Below are 13,750 nucleotides of genomic sequence, written 5' to 3' on the forward strand. Positions count from 1 at the left end.
CAAGGCAAACCAGTTTACTAGTCCCTTCCTGTCCCTCCCTAGTCCTATCTACAGCACACCCTTCACCCTGTAATCTTCCCTATTTCTAGGCCTTTTGGTATGCTGTCCCTGCTAGGAAGTCTGCACTGATTACAGTTAAGCAGCCTTCTCCCCACCTACACATTATCAGCAAGAATCTTAGTAGGATTTCACTGTCTATCTAGAACAGTTTGGGAAATGAAGGCGTGAGTCATTCTCTCCGACCTCTAGCTATTTTCATGTTGGGGACTAAATGTTGTCTTCGAGCCTCTGAGATCTTCCTTAGCTTGAAACAAGCTTCCTTACCTCCTAGCCTGTAACCATGATGGTTTCTTGAATGGCTCTCCCTGAGCCCCAGGCCTCACTGACAATGCACTCATCTCTGAAGAACTGCTTCTCTTATCTTCTTGCCTGATGCTCACTTGTGATGTCAGCCTCCTACCGAGGCCAGACCACTCTCAGCAGATGGTAGGCCTGGGAGAGAACACCGGCAGCCTCAAGAGATCATTGGCCATGACGCTTTCCCAAACCATACCTTATGCCTAGATCCTTCTAGAATCAAGCTGTTCAGCTCTTTTTCTCAGCTTCTACCAGAAGCCAACCCCCCACCCAGCTACCCAGCATTGTTTATGGCAACAGGCAGCAGTATCCAACCATATTTGTTTGTAAGTCTTCAATAAGCTTTAGCCAAACCTTTGTCATTCAAGGCCCTTCACTGGCTAACCTCACTTTTCCTTGTTTTCATCTCCCAGCCCTTCCCTCCATGCACTTTTCACTTTTACTCCAGTTCCATCACATCAAACTTGCCAGTCTTCTCCAAGCACACTTTGTACCTCATGCCTCCATGCTTTTTCTCATGCTCTTTTCTCTCCTTCAAGTGCCTATCCTCCATTTCTGTTGTTCTGCTTTTCTGTTGAAAGTCTGTTTATTTTATAATTTTTCTCCCTTCTTCTACTATAGAATTTATCCATCTGCCAGTGAGATGTGTGTATAATTGTCTTTCCTACCAGGAGTCGAGGCTAGGTTTTAAACAGCTCTGAATTCTCCAGCACTAGCTGAACCGTTCCTTTAACTATGTTGTTTCTCTGTGAATTTACACCATCTCTTCCTTTGGACTGTAAGGTCCTGAAGGAAGTTCCTCCTTCATGGCCCTGCCCCCAAACTCCAGCTGGGTGATAAGGCTTTACCCACAATCCCTACCACTGAGTATAAGACAGATTTTGAGATTTCCTCTTAACTCAGAAAGCAGGACTTAGGTGGAAAATGGTGATTTTTTTTTTCTTTCATTCAGAATAATTTGGTTATGCAAACATTCAAACAGCTAAAGAAGATAAAAATTTTGTTTCAGTTATAAGGGCTATGAACTAGGACACCTGAGCTCTGACTGATTCTAACTTGTTTATTAACATGAGGATCACCTCTCCACGCTTCAGTTCACTACCTCTAAAATGGGAATAGCACCTACATGCTTTACTGACTCCATCAGGGTACTAAACCTAAATGCAATAATAAAGGAGAACAGCCATAGGAAAGGCACAGGAGCTGAAGACAGGAGACAGGAGGCATCATGGTGGTCCATGCACAGTAGCAGGTCTACACAATTAAGAGGGCAGGCGAGGGTCAGGAGTTCCCATACTCAGGTTAGTAATGGAAACTGGGAGCCCAGCAAGCTAGGAAACAAGCAGGAGCAGCACAGAAGTTTGCAGAGGTGGTAGATGAGAAAGAAAGTGAAAGTGTTAAATCACTCAGTCATGTCTGACCCTTTGCGACCCCACAGACTGTAGTCCCCAGGCTCCTCTGTCCATGGGATTTTCCAGGCAAGAATCCTGGTGTGGGTAGCCTTTCCCTTCTCCAGGGGATTTCCCCAACCCAAGGATTGAATCCAGGTATCCTGCATTGCAGACAGATTCTTTACCATCTGAGCCACCAGGGAAATCCAGATGAAAAAGGAACAAGCACAAACATTTTCCCCACTTGTGAAACAAGTCAGTAGTTCCTTTAATACAAGTGTGGCTGTTATTGAGCTCATGCATTTGCCTGTCTTTTTTGCCCAACATTCTTTCAGTGGCTGCTTTTATGGGGCAGTGGAAAAAAGATCGATCGCCTGTTTACTAAGCTATATGACCTTGAGCAAGTTATTGATACTTAACCCTCAAGTCGCAGTTTTCTGGTCTGTAATTTGGGGACAAGAGCACTTACCTTGGAGTTAGCGTGAGTTAACTGAGATGAACCATGTAAACTGTCTAGCCCAGTTCCCAGCAGCCCAGCTCTGCCCTGGGTATACCTTGCCGATATTGTGGGTAGGTTAGGCAGGGCTGGTGAGGTATAATTACTGAAACTTTATAGCCAAGATTCCAAGCCGGTCAATTTCAAAGACTCTCCTGTTTTCCCTCAGTAAGCACTTGCCAATTTCTGATTGGGAAAAGATGATCACTGTGGAAAGCACCTTGGCGGCTGCCTTCTTCTTCATCAGCCCTGAAAGTCTGGGCCCCAGGCCCAGGGCTTCTCAGCCAGATACCCAGATATGCAGGCAAGAAGCAGTAGAAAGGAAGATGATGATTAGGGATGGCTTAGAGTACCTGGCAGGCAAGGAGACCGAGGTTCTACCTCCCACTTTCTCAGTCTACCTGGCCACTGCTTCACAATTCCACTCTAAGAGGAAAAAGCAAGTTAAATCCTTCAAGGTCAGTGGCTCTCCACATTGGCTGTACGTTAGAATCACCTGGGAAATTTTTAAACTCTTCATGCCTGGACTGCACTCTAGACTCATTAAATCAGTGTTTTTAAAAGGCTTTCTGGGTAAATTCCAATCTACACCAAAAGCTGAGACCACTGTTCTAGATCACGATTCTTCAAACTCTGTTAATTTAGAATACAGTTTCTCAGGCTCTGGGATTGGCATTACTACTGGAACACAGGGCTTCCCTGGTGGCTCAGTGGTAAAGAACCCCCTCCGCCAATGCAGGAGACGCGAGTTCAATCCCGGGATCAGGAAGATCTGCTGGAGAAGGAAATGGCAACCCACTCCAGTATTCTTGCCTGGGAATTCCAAGGAGAGAGGAGCGGGCGGGCTACAGTCCATGGGGACGCAAGAGAGTCAGACACAATTTAGCAACTAAACAATAACAACAACTGGAACTTATTGATTCAAAAACACACTCTTTTTAAAACATGTATGTATTAACATCTTGGAAATCAGAATGATCTTCCAATCAGTGCCATCTAAGACTTGATGAAATACAGAAACAAGGATCTCAGGTAATTCTTATGATTTAGTCAGTCTAAGGGGGGAAAAAACGGTTCTCTAGTACTCCCTAGGGCAGCTTTCCAATTTTTAGTATCCTTAGAGTCACCTGTGATCCTGTTAAAATTCAAGTTCTGAATCTGAAGGTCTGTGCTAAGCCCTAAGATTCTGCATTTCTAAGAAGCTCCCAGGTGATGTGTGTGGGGCCTTGCACAACACTTTGGGTAGCGATATTTTACACCATGTCCCTCTGAGGAGCTTCCACAGCAACTCATTTAAGTAAACTTAAATAACTGGCCTAGAGAAAGATGACCAATGGAGAGTCTTCAATATGTCTGTGAGGCAACTTTAGGGTGCCGCACTCTCATTTCTACCTGGGAAGGGGCAGCTGGGATGAGAGCCAGAGGAAGGGTTGCCCTGACATTTGAGGAGCCAGAGGCTAGAGCCTAGTTTCCAAAGAAGCACTTTGTTATGTGAGGCAACACAAACCCTCCACAATCAACACGAAGTTCACAGGCCAAGTGAAGACAGGCCTCAGGTAAGCTTAATGGGTAAGCAGGCCCATTCTTGGGCTTCCCTCATAGCTCAGTTGGTAAAGAATCTGCCTGCAATGCAGGAGACCCTGGTTCGATTCCTGGGTTGGGAAGATCTGCTGGAGAAGGAAATGGCAACCCACTTCAATATTCTTGCCTAGAGAATCCGGTGGACAGAGGACCCTGTCAGGCTACAGTCCATGAGGTCACAAGAGTCAGACACAACTTAGCAACTAAACCACCACCAGCCCCATTCTTTCTACCATATACTCATTTTCCTTCCTTCTTTCATCCATCAAACCTTCACGGAGGATCCACAAATAAACCACAAGATCTGAAGGATTCAAAGATGAATCAGATTTGGTACCTGACCTCCAAGGGGAGGAATTCGGTCTAGGGAAACCCATTTGTAAAACCGATAATAACAAAGTGATTAAGTGGTAATAACAGGAGGATATAAAAAGAGACGCACCAACATAAAGGAGCGCTAATAGCTTCCTAGTGCAGCAGCCACTGGAGGAACTAGAGGGAACATTTCTAATCTTTCCAAAAACGGGCAAACCCTAAACAAAGATTCCCTGCCAGGAACCAGCCTGCCATGATGGAAGCAGTGCTTTGATGCCTTGAAGCCATGAATTCTGGAGTCACAACATGGGGAGAGCTTCCTCTGCACCTCTAATCTCTAGCTGTATACAAGTGCATCTAGGAAGAGACTTTTAGATCAGCCCCTCCAAAGTATGGGGCCAACCATTATCTTACTCCAGACAGTTTCAGTATCTGCATCCTAACCTCCTGTGTCAGAATCCAGCACATCATTTCCCTAGTTCCGGAAACGCTTGAGTCTTTGCCCTTTGTCATACTGAGCTCTTAATTGGTTTAGCCCATCACACTGCTAGATATAAAGGCTACAATCCCTAGACTTAAGTAGGTCTGCAGCTGGGGCAGGGAGTCTCAGGCAAGACAGGCAGGGTGCAACAACATAGCACCTGCTCTCTCACCCAGCTCCCTACAGACTGGCTTTTTAGGAGGACTAAGAAACTGATAGACTCGATCCCAATTTATTTTTCCTTATCTTCCCATCTCTCAGATAGGAAACCCTGGAGGAGAAGCTTAAGGGCTGGAGGAGGCTGCCGAGGAGAAGACGGATGAAAGATGGGGAGTGGAGCCAGTGCTGAGGACAAAGAACTGGCCAAGAGGTCCAAAGAGCTAGAAAAGAAGCTGCAGGAGGATGCTGACAAGGAAGCCAAGACTGTCAAGCTGCTATTGCTGGGTGAGCGAGATGGGACGATGAGCCAGAGGAGAAGGTACTGCTCCTTCCCGCTTATCCTGGATGATAGGTGGGTTCTAGCCTGCCATGTGGGGAGGAGGGATGGAAGGTTATTTGTCCTTCCCCCATGCAGTCTCAGGCTAGGGGATCAGGAGCTCTAGGGCTGAGCACAGCCACCCCAAGATGTTCTACCAAAGTTACTCTGGAATCGTTTTGCTCTTCCTTGAACCAGGAACAGTGAAAGGGCCAGGGTGGACCCACGCATCTCCAAATCTACCAAACCTAACACCTAACAGCTTAGCAACTACCAGGAACTCTGGGCTCGCAGACACTTAACTAAGTCTGCAGTCAGAGAACTCTTGAGTCAATGAACTCAAGAGGATAGAGAAGTCCTACCATATAGTCAGTGTCATGTAGACTTATGAGTATGAGTTTTACTAGTTCCTTCTCCTTGCTTTCAGTAAAAAAAAAAGAAATCTTTAAAAACATTAGAAGTGGGGAGCTCTGAGTGGGAAGGAATGGAGTCTTTACAGAAGTCCTTTCCTGGCTTTCTATTCAGTGACTGCCTCTAAAGCCCCTGCCAGATGGGAGGCTCATCAGCTTGATGAGCTCCTAAGCAGATCACAGGTTTGTGCTGAAAAAAGAAAAGCACCTCAGTCAGTCAGAAACTGATCTTGGCTGTAAACAGAACTAAGACAATAGAGTTTGGGAAACCTGGCCTAGAAAAAACCCCAGTGGTAGTACAGAGGTAGGCAAGCTGGAGCAGCTAAGATCTTTATAGCAGAAGACTGGCTGGCTGGGCTGGGCGTCCAAGGCCATGAGGTGCCTGGGAACTAGAGCCCCAAGCTAAAGCACCTCCTTTTCCTCAGCTGATCTGTGGCAGAGCACACACCTCTCTAAGCAGACACCAAGGAGCCCAGGAGGCTACCAAGGGGAGAGAGACAGCAAGGCCACTGAGCGAGCTTTTAAGCCTAAGCAGCTTTCTCCTACATTCCGGATAAGCAGCTTAGAGGAACCAAGTGCAGGATAAGTGGTGGAGTGGGGATTGGGGGAGGGGGGATGGTATTAAGGCATCAAGGACAGTATAGACTAGGGGAGAGGGTTGAAGGGTATGCAGGTTTTTGATTGAGGGAGAGTGAAGTGTGAATGAGGATGTAAGAACATTTTAGTCAATAAGGGAAATAGCGGGGGCATGGGACAGACCTCCACCCAAAACTTGTCCACTCAAAATGTCAACAGTGCAGACACTAAGAAACTCCCCTCCAATTCCAGATCAAATGGCCTGAGCTCAAGGCTGGTGCAAACTGAGGTAGCCTGCATCCCTGTATGTTCTCCCCTAAAAAGTCTCCCAAGTGAGCAGTGGCTTAGACTTCTCACAGGCCATCTACTGGCGGGTTGGGGAGAACTGGTGGCAATCTGAAGCATAAGCATTTCTCCCTGCAGGTGCTGGGGAGTCAGGAAAGAGCACTATCGTCAAACAGATGAAGTGAGTAGGAACAAAGCCCCACAGGACTGAGGTAGGGTGAAGAAGTCAGTGGAGTCAGTAGAGGCCAAGGATAAAGGGTCTTTAGCCTTTAGAAACCCAGGTGTAAAGAATATAAAGGACCTTATTCCCAATGTCCTTATTCTTCATGCCCCGTGTCCCTCACTCTCCACTCTGGGACAGCAGTATGAATAGAGAGATTGGGTTCTTACAATCCTTTAGACCCTCCCCGATTCCCAATCCCTTAGGTCTGGTTACTCAGGTCCAACTAATGGCTGGGTGTCTTCTCCTTGCAGGATCATTCACCAGGATGGATATTCGCCAGAAGAATGCCTGGAGTACAAGGCCATCATCTATGGCAATGTGCTGCAATCCATCTTGGCTATCATCCGGGCCATGCCCACACTGGGCATTGACTATGCTGAAGCAAGCTGTGTGGTACGTGGTTAATGGTATATGATTAGGGGTGGAAGGAAAGGCTAATGAGAAGAAGAAACAGGCCAGTGGCCAACAAGCTATGAGGAAATATGCATCAGAAAAAAGGTTTATGTCACAAAAATCCCACTTGAAAAACGTGAAAGTGTTAGTGCCTCAGTCGTGACCAACTCTTTGCAACCCCATGGACTATAGCCCACCAGGCTTCTCTCTCCATGGGATTTTCCAGGCAAGAATACTGTAGTGGGTTGCCATTCCCTTCTCCAGATCTTCCCAACCCAGGGACTGAACCTCAGTATCCTGCACTGGCAGGCAGATACTTTACTATCTGAGCCACTAGGGAAGCTCATTTGTTGAGCTTCAAATCTTTACTTCAGTCCTAGCAAAGCATGCAGTTCTTATCTTAGTAAGTGTTCATTTAAGTATCTTCCTCTGCCTGTTTGTCTTATTTTACCATTTAAACTGCTCCCCTCAGGTTCCCTGCCTTGAGTGTGGAACTTTCGTAAGCTTAATCCCTAGTTTCAGTATTATCCTTTTCCTAGATTTGAATAATTGAAGAAACAAAGGGGTTGAGTTCCTGTCTACCATCTTGTCCACTTCATGGTCAGTCTGGCCTTTAAACAAATCTCCCTGTAGCAAAGGACCCATATTTCCTGGCAGGACCCTCACATTTGGACTAAGGATGGAAAATGAAAACACCACAGAGGAAGACCCTGGGATCTTTGCTATCCACCAGACATCCCAGGACTGGATGTACTGCCACCCTCCACATGCAGAAGCACCCTCAGAAACTAATCAGTGTGTTTACTTAGAATCTTTGTCGAACACTGCCTCCACCTGCGGCTTTGATAGAAGGCAAAATGCTTTCCTTTCAGAATACCCAAAAGCCTCCTGGAAAGTCATTACTCCCATGTAATTCTGATCCTGGTTTCTGCCTTACAGGATGATGGGCGACAGCTCAACAACCTGGCTGACTCCATTGAAGAGGGCACTATGCCTCCTGAGCTAGTGGAGGTTATCAGGAAGTTGTGGAAGGATGGTGGGGTGCAAGCCTGCTTTGACAGAGCTGCAGAGTACCAGCTCAATGACTCGGCATCTTAGTAAGACTCTGATTGGGGGCAGGGTGGGATGAGATGTCAGCAACATTCTGGGAGAAATCTCAGCCAGTTGAAATTTTCTGGCCCTGAAAAATGGAGACCCAAGGACTGAATTCAGTCTGTATACCTGTCTTGTTAGGCTTTGAACAGTGTTTTACTATGCTCTGAATTTAATGCCTTTGAGACCTCTGCCCCAGTTCCCTTCACTCTGTATTACTTAACATTGGTCCAGGGCAGCCTACAAAGCTAAGACTCAAAATCCAAAACAGAGATGCTCTGTTAACAACCCTCAGTCCCTGTCTTGAGTCAAACACAGAGCCTCTTCTTTCAGAATCATGAATACTAATACAGCCCTGCAGTTCTGCCACATACTCCTTCAGGAGGCATGATTCATGATGGCTCTTTCAGTGCAACACAGGCTCTACTTAAGTCACTAAACTCTCCTTCACCCCTACTATCTTATGTCAAGGTGCCAGGGCAAAGGACACAAACTGCCATGGCAAACCAAAGGTCAGGGGTTAGAGAGCACCAACTTTGCAAAGATGCTTTCCAAAATATAAGGTACACAGAGCATCAGTCCTACTCAGCACAGTCTCCCGGAGGGGCATAAGCTTCAGCATCAAAAAGACCCGGATTTAGCCATTGTTCTATCACCTCCTCTAATAATAAAGTTATCATTTACTGTCCCTGGAGCCCCCACTCGGGCCTAAACACTGCTCAGTGCATTAGGTACATCTCCTCATTTAATCTGCACAATATGTCTTCATGGTAGATAGTAGTTTTTATCAGTCCCATTTATAGAGGAAAAAAACTGAGGTTCAGAGAAATAAATTAACTTATCCAAAGTCACACAGATAAATGGCAGAGGCTAGGATTTAAATCTAGGTCTATCTGACCACAGAGTTGAAGGTTTTTTTATAATACACCCACAATGCCTCTTGTCCTGGACCAGTTATTTAACTTTTCTGGATCTTTCCTTTATCTGTAAAATGGGATATGAAACCTGAAGGTTTATGAGGTTAAATGAGAACTTAAATGTGAAAAGCCCTGGCATATATTTACTTTTCTTCTGTCATCTCACTTCATATCTGCCTTTTTTCTTTTTAACTTTTAATGGTAACTGTCAAACATATACAAAAGAAGAATACAATCAATCACTTGGCTTCAGCAGTCACCAACTGATGCCGACTGCTTCATTTTAAATCCATTCCCCACTGGATTATTTAGAAGTAAACTCAGATATACCATTTCATCCTAAAAATTTCATTATGTATTTCTAAAAATATATTCCTAAAAAAAGAAAATCACATCATTATCACACCTTAAGTATTTAGTAAACCCTTAATGTTATCAAATATCCAAGTCAGTGTTCATTCAACTTTCTTCAGTTATCTCAAATGTTTTCCCTTCTACTTGATATACAATGTCTATGCATTGCACTGGTTCATGTCTCATAGAAATCCCTTTTAATCTACTCCTGCTTCCTGATAGAACTTTTGACACCCATTTAAACCAGCGGTTCCCAAGGACCAGTTTCATGGAAGATAATTTTTCCATGGGCCCAGGGCACAGGGGGGAGATGGTTTCAGGATTATTCAAGTGCATTACATTTATTGTGTACTTTATTTCTATAATTATTACACCAGCTCCACCTCAGATCATCAGGCATTAGATCCCAGAGGTTGGGGACCCTTGCTTGATTTAAACCGCCAAGTCTCATTCAAGAGTCTAGAAAAAAAAAAAAGAGTCTAGAAAACTTTGTAGTCAGATGAAACATATGGAAAAGTTATCTGATGACCTAACTTCCTTTTGTAAGGATACATGAGAAGGGTTTGAAGTAAACACTCCTAGATTCAACAATACAAATTCTCATGCTGGTTCGATCACCATATTACAGTTATATGCCTTTGGGTAACACCCTTCACCCTTCTTGACTTCAGCTGTGGAAAATTTAATGTCAATTAAATTGACAATCCCTTTTCTCCAGCTACCTGAATCAATTAGACCGAATTACAGCCCCTGACTACCTCCCTAATGAGCAAGATGTGCTACGATCCAGAGTCAAAACCACAGGCATCATTGAGACTAAGTTTTCTGTCAAGGACTTAAACTTCAGGTGAGTACACTGTTCCCTCAGAACATGTCAGATACCCCAAAGGGGGGCACATGAATGCTTCCTGGCCTTCACTAAAGCCCAGTCTGAACTACTACTACTTCCCTACTTCCCCCACCTCACCTCTCCACTTCCCACCTTACTGCTAACTGGCCCCAAGATGGCCATCTCTCTGGGGTAAACACCAAGTGCATGTGGGTCATACGTTGGGTATACATTTAAAAACAGGTGTTTTTTTCTCTCAGGATGTTTGATGTGGGAGGGCAGAGATCAGAGAGAAAGAAGTGGATCCACTGCTTTGAGGGAGTCACCTGCATCATTTTCTGTGCAGCCCTCAGCGCCTATGATATGGTGCTGGTGGAAGATGACGAAGTGGTGAGTGACTTTTGCACCAAGCAAAAGATAGACAGACTGATTGACAGATAGATCCCCCATGACCCGTCCTCTAAGCTTTGTGTCACTCCAATGGCCCAACCTGGGTGATCTCTGCTAACACTAATAGTCGAGCAGTCTTCTAGCAATCAATGTCTCAGGCAAATAATTCCAGGAATACCTCTTCTTCTGCAGGTTCTAGGTTAGCACTTTAGGGCTCCAGATTTACTGAGAGCTTGGTCTCAGATGAGACATCCAAGTACTACTTGGGACATCAAAAAGTTCATCAAAGAAACTGAGTATTAAAGAGATAAGTGACCATTAACTTGGCAAAGCAAGAGTTACTTAGTACTCTCCCAGGTTGCCTATGGAAGTAAAGCAGATGAAAATGACCGAGCAGAACAATGCATGATGTGCATCTTTATGCAACCTGATAGAAGGGCTGAATTAGTAAACTCACTTGGAAGCCTAAATATATACTCAGTGTCAACAGGACTCCAGAGAGACTGGCAAACCAGGTTTCTCACATGCCACTTAAATTGGCAGCTGGAGAACTACTTCAGGGTGGTTCTCTTGAGCCTATAGAGTTTTACAAGACAGAAGCTCTGTAGGATAATGTCAGTCCATCCAGGTAGAATCCAAGTTTTAGACAGAGGATGTCAAAGGCATGGGAAACCCCAAATTCACATAAACATTTGCTCCACAAATGGATGCCCACAGTTAACTGACAGAAGGCAAAGCTTCTATCCTCTGACCCCCTTTTCTCCAGTTCTTCTGCCTTCTACTTAGTACCTCAGGTTCACATTACAGCACTCTGAATATCCTCTAGCCAAAATGTCCTAGAGAGCCATTCATTTTCCAAGAACTCTTCTGTCCTTCTTAACCTTAAAGTTTACAAGGTCTTAAAGGATTTTGTAGGAGTGTTAGCAATGAGCAAACGTTACAAATTAAATTTGTTTTATTAGGTGAAAAGATTGAGCCCAAGTCAGCTAAGAGCACATTCCAAGACCCTAAAGGCCTGCTCCCTAAAAAAAGGCTACTTTGGGGTCACTGGGTAACCTCTGGACTCCACAGAATTATAGCACTACTTCTCACTCATTCCAAGTGGCAATCAGAAAAGGAAATAAGGCAGAAGTGTTTGCGGTGTGGCACTGGAAAATTTTTTAGCCCTTGCCATTTGGCACCAGGGTCAAATAATCGCTATTATGTTCCTACCCAAACTGAGATCTAGGACTAACAACCTATCAAAATCATCCTGGAGATGGAAGTGGACACGTGTTAACTGGCACCCAGTTTCAACCCTGAATTCCTTACCTGTGCCCTGGCTGCCAAAGATTTCCAAAACATTTACTGTACACCTATATGCCAGCTACTATCATGGACACTTAGAGAAGGAAATGGCAACCCACTCCAGTATTCTTACCTGGGAAATCCCATGGACAGAGGCACCTGGAGGGCTACAGTCAGTCGGGTTGCAAAGAGTCGGACATGACTTAGTGACTAAACAACATCATCATCATGGACACAACAAACACATGATCTCATTTAACTTTCATAATAATCCTATGAAATAGGGAAACAGACTCAGAAAAGCTCAGTAATTTCCTCCAAATCATACAGCTGATATAAAGATCAGAAGGAAGTCAGATCTCTTTGGCTCTACTCTACCACACTAAACAGAGATAAGCTGTTCCCTATTTTCCCTTTTACATTTGGAATGCAGGTCTCTTCAAGGGGAGCAACAACAAGAAGCAAACAGGTATACCATAAGCCCAATCTGATATTTCTGATGGTATTTCCTCTCACTAGAATCGTATGCATGAGTCACTGCACCTGTTCAACAGCATATGTAACCACAAGTTCTTTGCGGCCACTTCCATTGTCCTCTTTCTCAACAAGAAGGATCTCTTTGAGGAAAAAATCAAGAAAGTCCATCTCAGCATTTGTTTTCCAGAGTATGATGGTAAGTTCCAAAGGCTGGAGACAATTCTTTCATAGTAATGATGGGCAATTGCCTCATTTCCTATACCAAGAAGTTCCTATACTAAGGAACTTGTCTTTAAGAAGTAGTAAATTTAACTCCTTTGCTTTGCTGAGTTGATGATTCCTTATCTCTTTAATATTGTCTTATGAGTTTTATGATGTCCAAGAGATATTTGGATGTCTAACTTGAGAAACTTGAGTATTCAGTTAAAGGTTTAAATTCAGATATCTCTGGAACAGAGCAGACATTAAATGCAGATGAGCCACTGATTATTCAAATGATACCTGCCAGAAATCAAAGGTGTCTAGGGAGACAGAGACACCTCTCTCCTCAATTCCTCTGCTCAAGTGTGAAACACTGGAGTGCAACAGAGGAGAGGACCCAACCTCCAAAACTAAACCCCCAACCACAGCTGTCTAACACATTTTGAGGATCATATCAGTCACTTAAAAAGTGAGTGAGCAACTAAGAAGGCCTAATTTATCCCACTTCTTCACTATTTTTCTGGAAAACCAGGGAACAACTCTTATGAGGATGCAGGGAATTATATCAAGAGTCAGTTCCTTGACCTCAACATGAGAAAAGATGTCAAAGAAATCTACAGTCACATGACCTGTGCTACAGATACACAGAATGTCAAATTTGTATTTGATGCAGTTACAGATATCATCATCAAAGAAAACCTCAAGGACTGCGGACTCTTCTAGTTCTCACCATTCCTCAAGTATGTTCTGTAAGCAGGCTCCGAATCTCAGTAATTTTAAGCAGAAAATTTTAGGTCAATATATTATGACAAGAAGAATGAATCCATTCTCCCTTGGAGATGGAGTATGTATGATTGCAACTGTGTCTCATTTGTTCTTTTAAAATCGGGATAGCTAGCGCAGTTTAGAGAATGCAAGACCAGGATCAGAAGACCCAGGATCCATTACTGGCTCTGCAACTTTCTATTGATGCAAAAATGTAAATATTTCATTTCTCTGAGCCTTGAGTCCCTCATCTATAAAATGAAGGTAACTTCTCTACTACTTCACAAGGTTATTCTAATGATCACAAACATAACTGAAGGAAGGCATATAAAAGCTGTGTGGTGACACAAAGAAATTCTACATAAAAGCTCCCACTAATGAAATTCAACACCAAGGTTTAGAGAATTATCCCAAACAAAAAAGCAAACCTTCCCTGCAATCTGCAAAAAAACCTA

At 44.1% G+C, this 13,750-nt stretch overlaps 1 protein-coding gene across 1 annotated transcript; it reads left to right on the forward strand.

Annotated features, from left to right (window-relative positions):
• Positions 1–4,947: 4,947 nt before the first annotated feature.
• On the forward strand, positions 4,948–13,339 carry GNAT2 (G protein subunit alpha transducin 2). Its single transcript, XM_043460411.1, has 8 exons — positions 4,948–5,065; positions 6,506–6,548; positions 6,842–6,983; positions 7,923–8,080; positions 10,065–10,193; positions 10,436–10,565; positions 12,372–12,525; positions 13,063–13,339. Exons 1-8 carry the CDS (start codon positions 4,948–4,950, stop codon positions 13,251–13,253), a joined length of 1,065 nt encoding a protein of 354 aa, XP_043316346.1. The 3' UTR covers positions 13,254–13,339.
• Positions 13,340–13,750: the final 411 nt, after the last annotated feature.

The sequence above is a fragment of the Cervus canadensis genome, chromosome 2, assembly GCF_019320065.1.
Source record: "Cervus canadensis isolate Bull #8, Minnesota chromosome 2, ASM1932006v1, whole genome shotgun sequence".
Taxonomy (NCBI): Eukaryota; Metazoa; Chordata; class Mammalia; order Artiodactyla; family Cervidae; genus Cervus; species Cervus canadensis.

Excerpts from the sequence above, each read along its gene's own strand:
- GNAT2 (XM_043460411.1), top strand. The coding sequence starts at position 4,948 with ATGGGGAGTGGAGCCAGTGCTGAGGACAAAGAACTGGCCAAGAGGTCC. Across the intron at positions 10,566-12,371 it reads TGGTGGAAGATGACGAAGTG|AATCGTATGCATGAGTCACT; the intron begins GTGAGTGACTTT and ends TCCTCTCACTAG. Across the intron at positions 12,526-13,062 it reads TTGTTTTCCAGAGTATGATG|GGAACAACTCTTATGAGGAT; the intron begins GTAAGTTCCAAA and ends CTGGAAAACCAG.